We start from the raw sequence: 20,521 nt of genomic DNA, 5'->3' as shown, positions 1-20,521 counted from the left end.
CATACGTAGCACGGGGGTCTCGGAAACAACTCAAACGGGCAAAATGGAGCTATTTGTGGAGAAGCTTCTGACCACCTTGCTGGGCGACGACGTCTTCTCGCCTATGTTTATAGTGGAGAGAGTGCACCGCACATTAGGTCTTAAACCGCGCTCGCCCCCCCCACCCCCCCCCGAGACCTATTATAGCTAAACTTCTAAATTATAGAGACAGAGACACCGCGCTACGTGTGGCTAGGGAGAAGGGGCAGCTGCAGTTCGAGGGCGCAAATATCTCCCTATACCCGGACTTTACTGCAAAAGTGCAGGAAGAGCGGCGGCACTTTGCTCCGTACAAACAACAGCTCAGGGATCTTGGCTTGGACTACGCCATGCTGTACCCAGCAAAGCTAAGAATAAACCGACGAGGGCACTCCCACTTTTTCACTGACCCGAAAGACCTCCAAAAGGCACTTAAGACTTGGACTAAGGAACAAAGGAACAGCCCTAGGGGTCAGCAGGAAGAACAGGAACCTTCCAGCCGCTTGGTTGAGCAAGAATGACTGTACAACATCACCTGCATCACCCCGAGCAGCGACGACCTGCGACAAACCAGGGAGACGATGTAGGAGCTGAGATCTGCATATTTGGTTCCTCGGTCCTACAGATAGTGGAGACGGAGGAAGATATGGGTTGCCTGCACTAGCACAGAAACTTCGAGATATGGTGAGATTATTCCATGATATACTAGCGCTTCTTGTTACTTACACTTGACTTTGGTTGGCTTCGGAACTCCGGGTAATTGCCCCCGACCTAGGCTGGCGGGTGAGGAGCCTGCTAGACAGTTGATGGTAGAGGGGATGATCCCGGCGGATAACACTAACTGGCATATACAGACACTAGGACGTGGGCTGCCGTTAAGAGCCATGTACCGGGTGATGAGGCTTGGAGCTGGACTGTGAAAACTGTTTGATTGTTACTTGTTCTAAATCTGGCGACCTCTGCCCCAGCGCTGTTAGCACTACAGGTTCCTTTGGGGACCAGTATGGGTCAACTGGGTAGTTTGGGGGGGGGTAACTTCAGGCTAGGCCGAGTTGGGGATGGTCTGCTGTGGGAGGGGGGAGGAACTTCTGACTGGGAGGGAGCTGGGGCGGAATTGGGCGGCGCTGATGTTGACACACTTGCCCTGGCGAAACCAAGCACACACAGCACGAAACACAGTGTAGTATATTTTAAGCGCACATGCAACACACAGAGAGAATGCACGAACGACCTACGCTCCAAGAGAGCTTGCGCGGCATACCCGAAACAATGGCGGTTGACATAGGCGAAGCACGCGCTGTCAAAATCAGGGCGCTTACTTGGAACGTGCGCGGCCTCAATGATCACAGAAAAGTGCGCAAGGTGCGGAGTTACCTGCAGCAACACAATATAGATTTGGCCTTGATTCAGGAGGCACACCTCACTATGGACAGTAGGATCTTGCACTACAGGGGATTGGAAGGCAATGTGGCGGCTGCTGGATACACTACACATGCCAGAGGCGTTATGACGTGGGTGAACCCTAGATCCAAACTCACACATCAAACACTAGAGGCAGACACGGAGGGCCGCTATGTAATTTCCAGATGCACTGGACTAGGTATGTCTTTCGTAGTTGTCAATACATATGGTCCCAACTTTGATTCCCCAGAGTTCTACAACGGGGTGGCGAGTAAACTTCGGCGCTACAACCCTGATGACCTTTGGTGGGGGGGCATATGAACCTCACCCTGAACCCTACACTAGATAGGTCTGCAGGCCCACACCGTAAACCGGCCACTGCGGCGATGGAACTGCAGGGTATTATGACGCGATTAGGACTCGGAGACGCCTGGCGATCACGTAATCCGACACAGGGAGGCTATACCCACTACTCCGCATATCACAACATACACACCAGAATTGACTACTGGTTGATCCCAGTTTCCAGACTTGACCTGATTGCCAGTTGTAGGGTTCTTCCCAGAACTCTTTCGGACCACTCACCTGTACTCCTGGAGACAGCAACCCAAAGTTCGTCTATCCCGCCTTTCACTTGGAGGTTCCCACCTTATTAGTTACTGGACCCAGTATTTAGGGGCGAACTGGCTGCAGCCATAGATCTCTTCTTTGAGACCAATATAGGCTCAGTGGACAGCTTCCAGACAGTCTGGGAGGCATTCAAAGTATACATTCGAGGGGTAGCGATTTCCAAACATTCGGGTGTACTGAAGGCAATTCGTACGCGGCAAGCAGAGCTCGAGAAACAGCTGGGTGCGCTGGAAAAAAGGCAGATAGACAGCGCAGACTGCGACTTGAGCAACGAAATTAAAATCTTGCTCGAGGAATACCACGACGAAGCAGACAGGGAAATCAAACACATGGGAAAATATGCTACTGCTAGAGTGTATGGTGAATGAGATAGTTTGGGCGCGCTTTTGGCCAGGATAATTGGAGGTGGGAGAAAACACCAGATACTTACTGAGGTAAAGTCGACCATGGGCGACACCTTTACTGATCCAGTAGATATAGCTCAGGAGTTTAAGACTTACTATACTACTCTCTACACAGCTCAGGGAGGAGATCTAGATGAGGACATTAAGGATTACCTGGGGCATATTGATCTCCCTTTTTTACCGAACTCCGATAGGGAATTTCTCATGCACCCGATAGAAAAGGATGAAATATCCGAGGCCCTAATGAGCATGAAATCGGGCAGCGCTCCTGGAACGGATGGACTTACGGCAGGCTTTTATAAAGCCTTCAAAGAACAACTGATTCCGCACTTATCGACTCTATTTGATGACATCTGTGTGGAGGGCAAGATGCCAGAATCAATGAGAGAAGCACTGCTAGTGACTATCCTGAAACCTGGAAAACCCAGGGATGAATGTAGCTCATACCGACCCCTGTCCCTACTCAATGTGGACGCGAAGCTGTTCGCTAAGGTTCTGGCGACTAGGCTAGCCTTACTGGCTCCTCAGCTGGTGGCCCCGGAACAGGCTGGCTTCATTCCAAGCAGGAATTTGACGTACAACATCCGCATCGTATTGGGCACAATGCAACACACACGACAAGATAGGACTGCGTTAACAGTATTACTCGACATGGAGAAAGCATTTGACTCTGTAGAGTGGCCATTCATGAGACAGGTGCTACAGCGCATTGGTCTGGGCCAACCCTTTTTCGAAATGATAGGAGCACTGTACCATAGGCCGCGTGCCAGACTACGAATTAATGACCTAGTAACAGACCCGCTCCCTATCACTAGAGGCACCCGACAGGGGTGCCCACTCTCTCCCCTGCTATACGCATTAGTTGCTGAGCCATTAGCTTGTGCCCTACGGGAATACCATGGTAATGAAGGCATTTGCTTTCCAAGCTACAAGATAGTGGTCTCGATGTATGCAGATGACACCCTACTATATGTCAGAGACCCAGATAACAACTTGACATCGGTGTTGAGAGAGGTAGTCCGATTTGGCGCACTGTCAGGCCTTCGAGTAAACTGGTCGAAATCGCTAGCATTTCCCCTAACTTCTGTTACTCTACCCACGACCATGGAATACCCACTCACTTGGACTACTGACACGGTCCGGTACCTTGGGGTCCACCTCCACACAGACTCGGAGACCATCTTTAGAGAAAACTATGGTACTGCCTTTAGCAGGCTGGAGGATGACGTGACCGCATGGTGTAAAATCCCACTCTCCCTAATCGGGCGGATCGCCATCATGAAAATGGTGGTGCTCCCCAGATTCCTATTCTTATTCACATCCATCCCGATGGTGCTCCCCAAAACATTCTTTCAAAGACTACAGCAGGACCTGACTAGGCTTGCTTGGGCGAGCGGACAGCCATGGGCGAAGTGGTCGCTCCTCACTCTACCATACAGCATGGGGGGTCTGGGAGCTCCGGACCTAGAATTATACTATAGGGTGGCACAAGAGGCACACCTTCACACATGGGTGCACGGACACAAAGACATACCCCACGTGAAAATGGAGACCTTGTTTGCACATCCGCTCTCTCTCCCATACACGATATTTGAGCCTGCCGATCGCCGCACGGGAATCCTAGATTCACTTGCGGCTACGACGCATGCGTGGAATAACCTCCTGCAGAGGCAGAACGGTGCGCTGCTGTACTCCCCTAGCATGCCTATTGGCTGGACGCGGTGGCTGCCCCCACTGCACGAGAAGGGGGTACTGGATGCTATGCGTAAACTTTGGATCGAGACTGCAGGTGACTTATTTGGGGACGGGGTGGTAAAAACTTGGGAACAGGCGCGGGCAGACCAGGAAGACCCGTCTCTGCTGACGAGATTCCACTTCTTTAGAGTGCGTCATGCCTGTTTGGAACTCCTCGGGGGAGACATGGCAGAGCCGCCAGAGGTGAATGAACTCACATATATTATTAAGGCCACGACCTCACAGAAATTACTTACTCACCTCTACGCCCTGTCACAATCACATAGGGAAAATACGTACACTAAAGCGAGATAAGCCTGGCAAGTAGATTTACAAATGGCGCTGGATGATGACACTTGGACATGCTGTTGCACCAACACTAGGACCATCTCCTTGAACGGACGGCACAGGCTGATAAACTTCAAATTTCTCAACCGGATATATTACACCCCGTCCAGACTCTTCAGATATGGTCTTAGAACCACTGCGGAGTGTGAGAGATGTCGTTCCCCTAACGCTGATTTCTTCCATCTAGCATGGACTTGCCCAAGTATCAATGACTTTTGGGTCAAAAATTTTGCAGAACTCAGCACCATCACCAAGGTAACTATCTCCCCTGACCCTGCTATGGCGATGATAGGTTACACCAAGAAATTGCCGAAAGCAGTCCGCAGGCTGGCTGACATGGTGCTCCTACTTGCGCGCAGAGTAGTGGCATGCTGCTGGATGAGGGGACCGAAGCCGACTCCTAAACGATGGGCACACGATATATTGTATTGCTGCTCGCAATCTGAGATATACAGCGAACCGCTACCCCCCACTAGCAGACCGAAAAACTTTTGGGGGCTTTACCAAACCTACTTAGCAGCTAGCGCAGACGCAGACCATGGTGTGGAGCCACAGGTGTCCCAGGGGGAGAGTGTGTAGTACACGTTGTGCACTGGATGTCGAGTCATGTTTTAGATTCTTGAGCTTGGGTTGTGGGGCATGAAGATGTAGCCTCCTAGCATTCTCGGATTTGAGCAGGTAAATATTTCTGTGCCCTTATAGCGCCGCCTGCCCTATTAACAGGGTTGTTGGCTAAATGGCTGTGTAACTCCTTGGAAATACTGCGGATAAGTGTTTGACGTTGTGCTGTACTTCTAGCCCAAGAGTGGGAGGGGGGGGGGGTTTGAAGATCTATTTGTACTGGTTGTAACTTGTCTCAAAAATCCTAAAAATAAATAAAAAATAAATAAATAAAAAAAACTATTACAATAGTAGTTGGTTTTGATTCAAAACATTTTACTAAAGGAACAGTTAATTAATAAACTGGACCTATGTTTTCATACCACAATACATTTGATGTGATTAATGCATTTTGAACAAGGAAAAAGGTGAAAACACCTCTTCAACACAAATCTGATCAATGAAATAAACTGATGACAGTGAAATCATAAACAAATTAGTAATAGTGGTTTAAATTACTACTATGAACATAACTAACGAAAATGACAATAATTCAGTACATGAAGGCACCAATCAATTATTCAAACCAGTCCAACGATTTTTTAACTGAAGGGTTATGCCATGGCAGATCAAAAGTAGCCTCACCCTATCGGAACTGCCGACCGGGTTCCAAAACATCTAATATAAAAGTGGCATTTTCAAAATTGTAAATAAAATCCTACTTCTTAGAGATGATTTTTCACTACAATTGCAAATACACCAAATATACACTGTTTAACTATTCTTAATATGGAAATTACAGCTTATTAAGTGTAATAAGGCAACTCCAATACTATCCCATGGAAGAGGTAGGCCTAGCAATAGTGAAAAGGACTTTAGGAGTTTTCACCACCAGGTCATGAAAAAGTTAAAAGTTCAAATACACTGCACCGAGCACTCTGTGCAGGGTCTACCCTAGGGGGGACTTATTTGATTTAAAAAGGAGGGGTTTTTGGCTTTAAAAAGGTTTATATTGCCAGGCCAAAATGGCAGTTCAAAACTGCATATGCAGGCTGCCATGGCAGGCCTGAGACATGTTTTAAAGGGCTACTTAAGTGGGTGGCACAATTATTGCTGCATTCGCAGGAGTAATTCCCTGGCGGAGGAGCAGAAGCCACAACGCATTTTGCTGGTGCAGTCCCCCTCAGCATATTTTGAGTTCTTGCAAAGCCAGCCTTTTCATGGCAGAGCCCCACCATGAAAAAGGTAGTGGTGCAACAACAAAGAGGGTTCTACAGGGCCGCCGTGTTCTGCACACCATGGGGATACATTCAGGGGGGTCACAACATGTGCCCCCCTGTCTGTATTCCCCCTTCCAGCATGGCATTAACGTCACCCTCCATGTCGTGCTGAAACATTTTGCCCGTTCCCACTGCAGTGCCGGTTTTCAAGCCACTGCCATGGGAACGGCCAAAGGACTGCCAACCTTATTCCGAGTTGCACCAAAGTCGTCATCAGGCCCATAGATTTAGATATATATAGATGGATATAGATAGATATACTGAACCTAACAAAAAAGGTTTGGTGGAGAACTGCACCTGGTGCATGGCAAGCATGCAGTCAAATATTAAATAGCAGGGGAAGCTGGGTTGTGAACAGTTTATGTAATGTGATAAGAGTTTTTTAAGCGATGACTCTTCAACTGTTCCCTAAACAAGAACTGCGTTAGGGCAGTTCTGATGGATTCAGGGATGTGGTTCCGGATCCTGAGTGCATACATGGGCAAGTACTTCTGCCTTTCCTTTTTTTTTACTCTTTAGTCTGCAGGCTGATGGTGTTCTGACTGTGGGTATGCCAAGTACTACCAGAGATGGCGAGCTTGTCTGCAAGATAAGCAGGGTTGCTAGTTGTGACGGCTTTGTAAACGATGCAACTGCTTTTTATAATGGTGTGGGATGGAAAGGGGAGCCTATGGCCTTCTATCAGGGTGGGCTAAATATGGCTATATTTCTGCAGGCCCTGGATGAGACACCATGGAGTAAGGCATTACCACCATCCAGATGCAAGTTAGAAGGGCTTAGACTACAGTTCTGAAGTTGCTTTCTGGAAGAAATGGTTTAACTTTTTTTTAAAAGAGAGATGGAACAGGCCATATTTGATGTGTTTGGTGCTTGAAGCAGAGGAGAGCCGAGTTATTTATGTTGTTATCTGTGAGTTGCACACCTAGCAACTCCACACTCAGGTCTTTGAATCACACCTGCATATTAACTATCAGAAATGTATAGAAGTTTTATTGACTTCTAACAATTACAATATAGCATAGTTAAGGTATCATTATGGATCTGTATATTTTAAATGGACTCTAGCTTGTATATTGCAAAATGTTTCTGTATGTGCTTACTGACCCCCATAAGAAAGCTAGGATTGTTCAACATTACTAATACTGACAACCAGGTTTTTGAGGGAATGTACTTTGCGGTGCTGCTAAAGCATAGCATGGTGGACCATTGAACAGGAAAGATAAACCACCCTAGATTTCATGGGTCACACACATACACATGCACACCCACACACACACACAGGCACTGTACCATGCTTGCCTTGAGAACCCCTAAAAAATGTCCCTTTACTTCACAGAAAGGTATCAACTTTTCTCACAATAATTATTTATGGCGGGACTTAGATTTTAAATCTGGGCTCTTAATTCCATCAGTAGGTTGAAAATCATCATTTATATAAGCAGTTTGACATTATTAACATAATAAACGGCAATTAAGCAATAGCAAAATATTTGAAATACTTCATTAGCAACTATTGTATTAAAACATTTCTTTACTAGATGATGCAGTAAGATCTCGATCTTCTGCCCCAACTGCATTGCCCATTCTACCTGAGGAAAGAAGATTACAAACCTTCAGTGGGAGCAGCTCATCTGATGCTGATAAGGATGATCTTCAAGACAAGGCTAGCCCATAAGGTTTTGTGGCCAGTGCCCTACGCCTCTCTCTCTTCCTGAGGACACAAAATCAACTGCATCCAGTAGAGCCCTGCTACCAATACCTACCTCAATGCTCCTGCAAGCCCCTTGCAGCCCTGTATACCCAACACCTGTGTTCACCTATGCTCCAACTCCTGTGACAACCACAGCAATAACATCAGCTGTGCAACCAGGACACAGTAGACTTGTGGCCACCCAGTCAAGGTCACAGGGCAGTTTGAGAAGGGCTGGGGCTGGAACTGATATGGGGAAGAAGGCTCAGGGTATTTGACCAATGTCAACACCATATGTAGAGACTTGGTTGGTGCATCCGTGTAATAGTAGGATCAGTTTGACCACATTATTCACCTCCCAAGGCACCATAACAATCTCACAAGAACCTACATTCATATCCAAGGGGCCCAAAAGGGTCACCTGATTGTCAGAATTTTAAATTCTGCTGTGGTGCAGGATGACTTTAGAGCCTTGCCTACAGATTTAGCTGTCTCTTTCTGTCATCGAGCACCATCTGCTACTGAATCTACCCCAGAAACATCTCCAATTGAAAGCTCAATGGAAATGGGGACACTGTTGCACATGGAGATACCTTTTACCAAACCTTGTTGACACTCAGACTGCTTCGCTGGTCTCTTGGAGGGATCATTCATTATGCCCAGTTGAAGATAACACCAAAGAACATACCACCAAGAAAGACAAAATGATCTATATTCACCTGATGTCCACACATTTCCCATCCAATCCTTGACTCTTGTCCAAAAAAGGACTCTAAACAACTGTTAACTGCAGTTGATTTCTCACCCAACATAATTTATTTTCAGAGAATTTGAAGGAGTGTCAAATTATGTCAAATTTTTCATGTTATAAAACAAATAATGGATAACAATAATGTGTAAAATTAGCTTACTTATATAATTATCTTAAAAAATCCCATTGTTTTGTTATGACATCCAACATACTTCACTTTAAATTATATATATGCTATTCATTTAGTCTTTTAGTTTATGCACACAATACACATTTCATGAAAATATAAAAAGAGAATGGAAACTCGGTATGTACAACATCATCAATTGGGGTTTGACAAATTTGAATTTAAATATATTGGTTCTAGACAACCAAAAGCTGATCTAGGGAGAAGGACACGTCAATATCATGTTCAGACATACGTCTAAAACAAACCACTCAAAAAAGATACAATATTTAGAAATATATAGTGAATTAGAAAAAGCTATGAGACATATTGACAACGAAAATATGATTGCTGAACTGTACCAACTGGTCCTCTAAATAACTATGTAACACAAATGGTACTCTTCAATCACACATTGGGCTGCTGTCCTGTTTTAAACAGACATTATGTTCAGACACAGTCATAAACGACACCAAATGTCCACAGATATGCTACAGCTGACCCACCAGGTGTCTGGCATTAGGTCTAAAAGTAAGCCCGTTGCATATACTTCCATACTACTTTACAGGTGCACTGGAGTATTCCCCCTCTCCCATATGGTTAAGATAGCTGAAGATTGGCTTGGGGATAGAAAAGTGCATTGAGTACTGCAGACATTGCTTATATGCATGCACTCAAAGTTAATCACAGAGGTGTGCACTTTGATGAGGTGCGGTTATAAGTAACTATATTTCTAATGCCATTTCCAGAGTATACATGTAGCCCAAGTGTGAGTTAGTAAAAGATCTTTAGTAGCCACACTTCATCGAAAACCCTAGCAACCAGTTGACGTCCTAGAATTAACTGTTGGAAGCTGCAGTGATCACGTATGCATCCTAAAAAGTGAAGTAGCCTGTGGTATTGCAAACAGCTTGCATGTAGATAGGGAGACAGCAGTGTTTGTTGAAATTTGTTCCTTGAGATTGGGTGGCTAAAGTGCCATGTGAGTGCAATAGATGGTACCGTAAACCAAAGGGAACTGGGAATTGGCATAGAATTCCTTTGACACTCACTGCCTTTCTTCCAGTGACTGTAGCATGGCGATACACTAGCACACTCAGATGGCGATGCATCCCCGTGCCGGTCACAAGCTGCATGGTTAGCTTGCCTGTGAGATGATCACACTGTTATCACTACCCTCTTGAAAGATTGAAGGGCTGAAAATTGGAGTGCAACTAGTACTATGACGTGTGCTGTGAAGGCAAGCAAACAGAATGTTTGGGAATTGAGCTACTTCTCACTGCCTGCAGTCATATCAAGGATCACATCAGGCATCTAGCAATGCCAACTTCCCTGGCCATGTGAAATAAGTTGATGCTTTGCTTTTACATACCTCTTTTCCTTCAGTAATTTTCTCAAAATTAGGGGCAAAACAACAAATATATGTTGGCATTGTTTTTAAACTATCTACATTTTAATTTGTTGTGTGGACAGCCTGTGTGTGATTGGTTGATGTTGTAGTGATTGTAGTGAATTTCACCTGTTGATAGGTGTGGTGGAGTCCTTGGCCGTTCACTTCCCCCTCTTGCAGTAGCAGGTGTGTGCAATGCTATTAAATCCTTTTTGCAATATGTGTTCTGTATTACTTGTAGCTAAACCAAATTTTTTATTTTATTAACAAAAACAGTCAAAATACAGATTTTTATTTTACATTTTCATTTCTTATATTGGTATTATACCTGGATTCTCTGTGTGGTTTTGGTTTTATACTGTACTGATTTCTATGAAAGTGTGCACAGTGGAAATGGCTGGCTATGTATGGTGCTTGTCTAACTAAAGATTTGAACCAGTTTGGTATGTAGTAATATTGTAGAAGATATATGTGTAACTTTTGTGAATAACAACAATCACACACTTTTGTAAGTGTTCTTTATTAGTTGGATATGCCTACATAACCCAATTGTAGGAAAGTAGGATCTGCTTTTAAGGTTACCCCCACTTTTTGCTTGATGTAATGCTGTTTATGTTTAGGACTAGTCTGACTGGGATCCTGCTACTCAGGACTCCAGTCGCTCTGCTTTCTCCCCTAACTGTTTATGGTAAGTACCTAGATACATCACAGATAGGATACTGGGGTACCCTTATCAGTCCCTAGTATATGGTGCTAAGGTACTCAGGGCATAGGTACCCCAGAGGTCCCCCATAGACTGAAGCATGTATTATGCCACCTATGGAAGACCATTCAAACTATCTCTACAGGTCTGCCATTGCAGCCTGTGTAAGCTGGTGCTAGAACCACTTACGAAAAATATAGGTTTCCCTATATCTAAGGTCAATGCACTTAAAACCTATGTCACCCCTAGAGCAGGCCTTTTCAATCCTGAAGGCAGAGTGCTTAGTTCTAAGTGTGAGCTTGCCCTTGCATGAGCAGGACACACCTACAGCCTTCGGAGTCCATTCTCCCAAGTTGTAAGTGAGAGAGCCATATCATCTATAGAGGGGCACCGCGTTATTACGCGATGACCATCTCGAAACTAGCTGTAACGAACCCAGTCATGTTGGAATCATACCTCCACACCATAAACGGTGTGCGACGTACGATTACAAGCACTGTAAAGGCCACCTGTTAGGCCCTCAGTGCTCCTGGTACCAGTCTTCTAGACCCGGACAGCACAACATGGCTGCTGCCGACCAGAGACACAATTCTGCCCTCCTGCTGCTGAGCTAAGCTCAAGCAGGGGAAGGCAGAATAATAGGCATCCTGTCACAGGGAGGTGTGACCACCTCCCAGACTGGATTTAGTGCATTGGGGCAGAGTGGGAGTACTTGACAGCGCCACATAGTCTGCAGGCAGGGCACATTTGGTGCCCTCGATGCATAGTCCCGCACAAACCAGTTCAGGGAGCCGCTGGCTCCTGTTCTGGTGCAAAACTTGACAAAGGACAGGGGAGTATCCTCCCCCTTGTCTAGCCCCTCCTTAGGGAGGGACCTCTGTATCATCCCAACCCTTTCCTTAGGGTAGTTAAGGGCTTCCCTGTGGGTGGGTCCCTAGATTCATCGTGGGACACAATAAAATTCAGACACCACTTCAACTTCGACCGTCTGGGCACTCTGGACTTTGCTCTGGGCATCAAGCAGGACGAAGAGATCAGGAGCAGTAGGAGTCTTCGCTGCTCCTGATCTCTTCGCCCTGCTTGTCTGCTTGTCTGCTGCAATGTCCGGGCCTGTGCTCCATACAGAAACCATACGTCCATGTGTTTTGCAGTTGCCAAGGCTTGTTGGTGTTCCCGCCGGACACCGACCCCTCATATATGTCTTCCACAGGTCGCCTGGTCCACTCAGCTGTAGTTTCACAGTCACCGTCAGCTCTCCTGCAACACTCGACATCGGTAGGCATTCGTCTTCGGTGCCTCCTGGTAACTCCTGAGTGGCATAAACTCTGTACCCTCTGCTTGCGGGTTCTTCACATCTTGAATCAGCCTTTGGGTACCACCGGATACTTTCACCTTCTCGAGCAGTGGCATCTTTCTGAAGTCTCCCATTGAGTCTGATGACAGTTTCCAACGTCACTTCACACCTATGCACCCGGCTTCCCTGGTGCAGGTATCCTGGTTCCTAGGGTGTCCCTGTTGGGATGGCTCTCCAATCTCTTGTCTTCTATGGGTTTTTTCAGGGTCCACTGGGAAGGGTCACCTTTCTTTAAAACCGAGATGTACACATTGATTTGTAAGGAGAACGCGGTTATGGGGCTCCAAGATACTCACCTTGGGTGGTTCCTTGGGTCCCAGGCACTTCTACGTCCTCTGACTATTGTCTCGACTCGAGTCGTGGTTCGAATACCGCTATTTTAGTATATTTTTTGGTCTCCCCCTGGGGACCACTGTGTATTCTGTGCTACTTACCTGTTTCTATTGAAAAGTACTGAGTGCATTCTGTATATCTGCGGCTAGGAGATATCTGCATGTGTTAGTGAGTGTCTGATAATAAATACATATTTTTATAAATACACTGTGTGATTCTTTTTCACTTAATCTATACCTATAAGATTGTGTATTGATAAAACTAGCTGCTTTACACTCCTTCTGGACTAAGCCTGAAGGCTGCTCTCCCCAGCTACCACCAAGAGAGATTTCTAAGGTTGTCTAAGACCGCTAAAGTCACCACAAGGGTTACCTGGATCAGTGCAATGTTTCCACTTGCATAAGTGTACATCATATACTGAGCCAGCCTCTCACACCTATCCTTCTCTTATTAATTTTCCATTAACTCCAGACATTTAGGGGTAGATGCTCCACAATTCCCAATCACTCCCCCTTGTTACGCTCTCATGTGCACCTAAAAAAAACAGAACCCCGGGTATCGGACCTCTCCGCACTCATGGCTGGTGGAGAGCTACAAATAAGTGATAGGGCACGTGTAGGCAGATATCTCTGGCTGAATGTCAATTTCTAGCAATTGCGAGTGCATGAAGCAGTTCTGCTGGAGTACCACTTAATGAACTCAAAAATGCTTTAGTGGAAAGGCCCCTAAATGAGTCATGCCACACTGACATGCATGATGTAGAGAAAGCATGAATTTGTTTCTCTAAATTATCAAATTCCTATTATGACTCCATTCTCAAAATGTATTTCTTTCACCACAATTTAACACTTTTCAACGCTCTTCTCACTTTACCGCTGTTACAGACTCATGCACCTAACCCTTCGCCCCTCCAGTTGTCCCTATTAGTATAAATTCATTAAAATATTCAGTATTACCTATCCACTTCATCCTCTATTTATAAATACATATGAAATGCTAAATACTTCATATGAGAGGTACAAGTTTACAAATTCACCAGTACACTGTTAGCCTGATAAATGTCCATCTAAGTCATATAAAAACCATCCCTGGATTCTTGATAATGTCCCGCTGGATCAGCCCAACAATCATCTTCATTCACCATCATCAGAGGTTAAATGTTAACACTGACACACCACCTTTAATGTTATTTTGTTTCTCCTCTTTAACTGGATTAGTCATCGACACAATACCTCGTTTCCTCCATTCCATACAATTGTAAATGACATGGAAGAAATCCTAAATAAATTTTCTTCCTCTTCTTTCAATGACAGCAGCACTATTAAGGCAAAAGTACAGATGAAGAAACAAATTATTCAATCTTTACATTTTCTGAGTCTTCATAACTAGATGCATCCTTTTCTTTACCTCCTCATTGAAGGGAATTGGTGGCACTGTTGGGTCCAGGCGAAACATGTCTTCACAGAGGAGGGCTCTCATGCACAGGACCAAGCTGTCCACGTCCCTTGCCATGGGGCCAATCACTGTAGGTGCTAAATTTGACAGATTAAAGAGATGCATTAATTTATTGACATAATGATCAATCGCGAATAAGGCTGTTTATGCTAATAGAGTTACAGCAAAGAAGCTACATAAAAGAACATTTATTCATGGTGATGTGGTGTGTGGTACTCTATCGTTGTGCCGTATAGTTTCACATAATTTCAGGTATTCCAAAAAAATAATAAATAACGAAGGACCACCACATACAGGACTTCAGGAAAAACATGCTTTTGTTTAGTTCGGGATACTATTTGTAGCAGCATGCCCAATCAAATATAGTGAGAAAAAATGCTCCTTGTTTGGGAACAAAACAAGAAGAGGGAGGAATGCAATGGAATCAGGAAAAAGAAACAGAAGCAAACAAGAATGCCATCACATCATAAGCAAGTAGCAGACCCAACATACATTCTAAGTCTATATTGGGTACAATATAGTTATTGTCTACGGACCGCTAAAGCCAAGCAAGACATAATATAAAGGAATGTCATGCAAATCCAACAGCACACTTTAGAATTTAAACCTTCATAAAGTGGGTGCATAGACAAATGCATTCTTTCTGTTGATGCAGATAAACTTTGAAACTTCATAATTGTAGGAAAGTAGGATCCTCGTTAATGGCTAACACCACTGTTTGCATGGTGTCCTTATGTTTTTGACTAGTCTGACTGAGATCCTGATTATTATGACTGTAGCCACTGTGCTTTCTCCCGGAATGGACCATGGCAAGTACTCCTGTACATCTACAATTGGCTACTCATGTACCCTTGTAAGCCCCTAGTATATGGTACTGAGGTACTCAGGGCTTAGGTACACCAGGGGATGTTCCATGGGCTGCAGCATGTATTGTTTCACCTATACTGACTACAGGCCTGCCATTGCATCCTGTGTGAGTTGGTACTCACACCTCTCATGACAGATAGAAGTTTCCTTATATCTAGGGTCACTACACTTAAAACCTATAAGTCACCCAGATTCAAGGCTCCTCAATCCTGGAGACAGGTTGCTTGGTTATGAGAATGAGGGTGCCCCTGCATGAGCAGGACATCTCTAAAACCCCTGAGTCTATTCTCCAGGCTTTTTAAGTGTGGTCTGCCATTTTAAAACATAAAGTGGACATCAGTTATTATGTGATGTCTAACTATATAGTTGCTGTACTGAACCTGGTCACGTTTGGTATCAAACATGAGGAATCATACCCCAACACCGATTCCAGTGTTGGAAGTATGATCCCATGCACTGTGAGATTCCCTTGGGGTATCTCCCTGTACTACCAGTAACAGCCTTTCAGGGTCTGACAGCCAGCTAGTGATGCTGCCAACCACAGACACGATTCTGCCCCCCAGTTGCTGAGCAAAGCTCGAGCAGGGGAAGGTAGGACAATGGATTTCCACCTCCCAGGCAGGACTTATTGTATTGGGCTGGGTGGGGGCGCTTGTTAATGCCACCAGACTGCTTTGAAGGGCACATTTGGTGCCCTCCTTGCATGCTCCAGTTTAAGCCAGTTCAGAGTGTCCTTGGCTCCCACTCTGGCACAAAACTGGACAAAGGACATGCGACTATTGTTCCCTCTGTCCAGCCCTTCACAGGGATCGACACCTGAGTCATTCCAACCTTTTCCCCTTGGTCCTTAAGGGCTTACCTGCGAGTGGCTCTTTAGATTCATTGTGGGACAATACTTAAGCCTGATACCAAGTCACTCTTCGACCGCCTGGACACTTGGATTTTTCTTTGCACTTCACCTGGAACGGAGACTGCACCAAGGAAGACAACTGCTGCTCCTGATCTCACTGTTTTACAAGTCTTCTTCATCACCTGTGCCCGTCCTTCTTCCAGGATCTTCCACAGATCTGTGGGCATCAAGGACACCTGAAGTACTCTCCTTTAGAGTGGAAGCTGACCAGTCTGCTGCTTCTGATTTCCCACGGTTTTCTGATTTCACACTTCGAAAGACTCAGCTACACAGGTGGCGGTTCTGCAACTCCCTTGAGGCCTGACCTGTTCTCTCTGCAATTTTGAGACAGGTATTGTGGTTGTTGTAATACTGGAATTTTGAGTGGTGCTTTCCTTACTTTTGGAGTGCATCTGCCCTTTCAGAATCATGAGTTTTTGTGTTTTAATTATTCATGAGTGTTGTTATTTACTGATATACACGTATTGCATGCTATTCTCAGAATGCAGCAGTTTTTAATAGGAAGACAGCTTGGAGATGTAAGATTTTGGGACCAGTGATCTTATTCCTTGGAATTAGAAATAAGTTAGCAAAATGTAAGACTTTATTCAGGGGAGCTAGTCTTTGGACAGTGCAGTGAGTAGGGTGATTCCATAGAGAGCTCTTACTAGAACTCCGGACGATACCCGTGGCTGTAATTTATGATCTGGGACCATGTATTTCTAATGGTGCCCATTTGCCTTTGGGCCATTTTATTGGCACAGCTTTGGAGGTCAAGGATGTGATTTAGGACAAAATCAAGGGATTTGGACCCTCATTTACTTAACTTATGTGCAGTTGTTTTCGTGACCCAAAATACAGCATTAACCTACAAACCATTGTAAAGCCCCCCTCTGGTGCAGGTCAAAACGGGCCTTGGTATCATCATCTGATCTGCAGGATACCCTGAGTAGTTTGATACTGGACTGGAGAGACAGTCTTTTACTTGAGTTTTGTGAGATATGGGTGAGATGAGCAGCAACACAGTTTTATAAGGGTTCAGACAGTAGTTGGACAGTGGTTTCTGTGTTCTAGTCCTTTATATGCAAATTGGGCATCCAGTCCCAATGGTATTTTGATGCAGAGCTGAGTTTCATCTGCATATTGATGCAAATATAGTTCTTCATTTAAGGGTTTTGGGTCAGAATAGATCCTGTGGTAGTCCATGAGATGAGAGGGTGAGTTGGTGGTTATCCTCTCAAAATGGATGTGTTACTGTGTGACTTCCCGGCTGTCCCTTTGTGTTGTCCACCTGCTGCCCCCGTTACCTGCCCCCATTCCATGAAATACAGACTTTAATTAGAGGTTCTCTTCGTGTCCACAAATTGCATAGCTTTCTCAGTGGCTTTTTGTCCATTGCGGTTTCACAAGAAAGTTACAGTACTTGCAAGACTATTACAGCATTATATTGAGCATTACCCGCCTGTCTCCAGGCCATGAGTGTTCCTCGTGAATGACTAAATCTCTAAATCCAGGCAGTATGGCTGGTGCTGAGCGCTGTCCGAGCACGGATGTGTGCAGACGCACTTGGCTTTGGCACACCCTTCATTGCACCGGCATCACGTTCGCTGCGCACCCGCAGCCTCATCTGTTTATCAAGCCGGAGGTGAGGTGACGTGGGCAAGCAGTAGACTAGCCCACTACCTCCTCACTCCTTAGGGTGAGAGCGGAAGTGAAGATGCTTCGTTTGTCAACCTCCGCTCAAACAGGAGCACCAGTGGCGGACCAGGAAGACAGACCAGTGCCCAAGTGAGTCCTCTTTCCCCCTGATTCAACTAACATCTAGCTACTAAGAAAAAGTTAAAATTAGGTTACAAAATAAGGCCTGACAACAGATTCCAATATAACAGCAATTTGACAGTTAAAACATAAAATCTGACACGTTTCAAACAAAACAAGCTCACAGCTTCAAACGAGGATTGTGCTACTTGTCAAGACATCTATTGATGACTGTCCAAGGTGGCAGGGAAGTTTGGGAGATGTGGACTATAAGATGCAGAATAAAAATACTTTTATTTGATCTGTTAAAATCATTATAATATTTGAACATACCACCATGATGAAAATGTCATAATTCAGATACAGAAAAAAATTGCATTAAAACGTTTTTTGTTGTAGTAACCCTCATGTGATATGGAAACAAAGAACAGCGGATTATTATAACAGCAATGTAAATATATCCAGCCTTTCTGTTATAATTAAAGTGCTAATGCCAACGGAAAATGGGGAGGGAGCAAAGTTCAGAACTGCTATGCATAATTTTTTATCCAGTTTCATAAGTCACTATAGTTTCCTATCCCAGGACATTTACTGGTATGATCATGTTTGTGCCTAGGGCTTGTCATAGAAAGGAGCTTTGAAAAAAAGGGAGTACAGATAAAGGCCTGAAAAAGACTTAGGCTGGCTATTTTATACCCTTCTGCAAAATTCTTATTTTGGTGTTTCATTCTTTCCAAGGTTGTGAGCTATTTCTTTCTTTTCTAGTTCTTGTGCTACTAGTGACACAAATTTGACAGTGTACCAAGACAGTTGAACTGAAGAACTGCTGAGGCATTTTATGACGGCCGCTCTGCAAGTCCAGATTTGAGTTTCTCTCAGGATTGACCTTAAAAGTGACGTTCTTAGGTTATGTAATGCCGGACAGATGCATATTAGATGTAATAGTGACTGTGCTCTGTTACCACAGAGGCAGCAGTCCAGGGATGGCCAGGTCTGTAGCCATTTTGGAGTTAGATCTTTATTTGAAAAAAAAACAATCTCAGTAAGGTCAATTTCTGCTTGTAATGGTCTCTGAAGCATTCTTGCAGATAGGGTTGTGGTTTCATATGCTTATAGGATGGCATCACCGGCCATGCATGACTTTTACAGACAAATAAGGATTTATCGATTTGAAATGAGATTTTTTTAATTGATTTGTTTGTGATTTTTTTTAAAACAGGGTATGACATGGGTGTTTGCCAGGCTTCCACCAGATTTAGCGTTAGAAGTGCTTGTTTTAAAATTTGACATATCGAATTTTTGTTCCTTGATTGTATTTCTACCGCCTCCCAGCAGTGGTGGGCAACCGTGTTATCTTCCGCAGCCCTCATTCACCAATAATATTTGGCCAGTACACCTTGTCTGGCCTGCGTCTGGTTCGTTAATCCATATTCCAGGAGTATCTGCACCTGAGAGATGTGTCGCGGGATTAGAAAAAGTTTTTTAAACAGTCTGGACTGGGCTAGATTTAGCATTTGGGAGTCCTTGGTATTCAGCATTTCCGAGCCAAATGTTATCGCTGGCAAAAATTTTGAAGCTACTACCTTTAGGAGATGGTTTGTTGAGCAGCCACTTAGGCTTTTCTGTAAAGTTTTGAAAGCAAATGATAATTGTTTGATATTTGTATTGGCATGTTCTAGGTGTTGTTTGAAACTTAAATAGCAATCTAAAAGAACCCCCAGATATGTATATACTTCCTCCTGCTATAAGATACTTAAGTTTAACCTCCAGAAGAATTTGGGGCATTTCTTATGAGTGCTGAAAAAATATAAAACGTTAGATTTTTTTAGATTGATTATCAGTTGTTTTTTTTTTTTAATGTATATTGCTAGTTGACAGATCAGGCGCTGTAGACCAAGCGGAGTTTGAGAAAGTAACACAATGTCGTCCACATATTACAGACTTGCTATTGGTGTCTTTCCCAATTTGGGTGGGTCTCCATGAATGAGACTAAGTCCGATCTCAAGTGTTTTATTGTATGCAGAATCTGGTTTTGTGTTATCTGTACAGGTTCTACTCTTTGCGCATGCCCGATAGAAATGCTGCTGTCTTTCTGTGCTTCTCTGATTTCGGTATGGAGTTTGGCGTTGGATAAAGTCTTTAAGACGGTGACTGATGCATCCACCGATATCCATTTTTCCATACTCTGACTCCTAGACTCTGATATTTTCTCCGCACTGGAGCACCTTTTAGTCTACTTTGTATTGTCACCAGTGCTCACTGTTGTCTGTAAGGTTCTGAAATTGTATGCGTCTTCAATATGAATGCTCCAAGATTGTTCTGTTATGTCAGAGGTAAATTGGCGATGTTTGCCATTTAGCAGGAAGTTGATTTTTGTCCAAAACGGTTTCGAATTTCTCTGCTTACTTGCGTGGAGCAAGTTGGTCTCAAAATTTTCCTTGTAAGTTTGTTTGGCCACCTTTATTTTGTGTTTTAGTCACTTTTTTGTCTTTTCTATAATTATGAGAGTCGGTTGCAAAGGGTGGGGACCATTCGTTTGAATTAACCTTAGTTGTTTGTTCAGTCGCATTTTTATTGCTCGTATATTTGCCATGTACCATGGCCCGCCTCCGGTTCTGATTATTTTAAGATCTCTGGAGGTAGGTTGAAATTTGGTATTGATGTTGTTTGTAAAAGACTCCCATAGCCCCGTAATACCTCCGGCGAGGTCTGCGTCTGTAGGTGTTAACAATGACCGGCATGACTCCATT

The 20,521-nt window shown here is 44.4% G+C and overlaps 1 protein-coding gene across 1 annotated transcript in view; it reads right to left on the bottom strand.

Annotated features, from left to right (window-relative positions):
* The window catches only part of LOC144800360 (vitamin D3 hydroxylase-associated protein-like), a 352,351-nt gene that overhangs the window by 136,866 nt on the left and 194,964 nt on the right, over window positions 1-20,521 (bottom strand). The window contains exon 7 of the mRNA XM_078671675.1: window positions 14,210-14,334. Within this exon, the coding sequence (XP_078527801.1) occupies window positions 14,210-14,334 (125 nt within the window). The remainder of the gene's footprint in view (window positions 1-14,209; window positions 14,335-20,521) is intronic.

Source organism: Lissotriton helveticus, chromosome 1_2, assembly GCF_964261635.1.
Source record: "Lissotriton helveticus chromosome 1_2, aLisHel1.1, whole genome shotgun sequence".
Taxonomy (NCBI): domain Eukaryota; kingdom Metazoa; phylum Chordata; class Amphibia; order Caudata; family Salamandridae; genus Lissotriton; species Lissotriton helveticus.
This window is presented reverse-complemented; position numbering and strand designations above follow the sequence as displayed.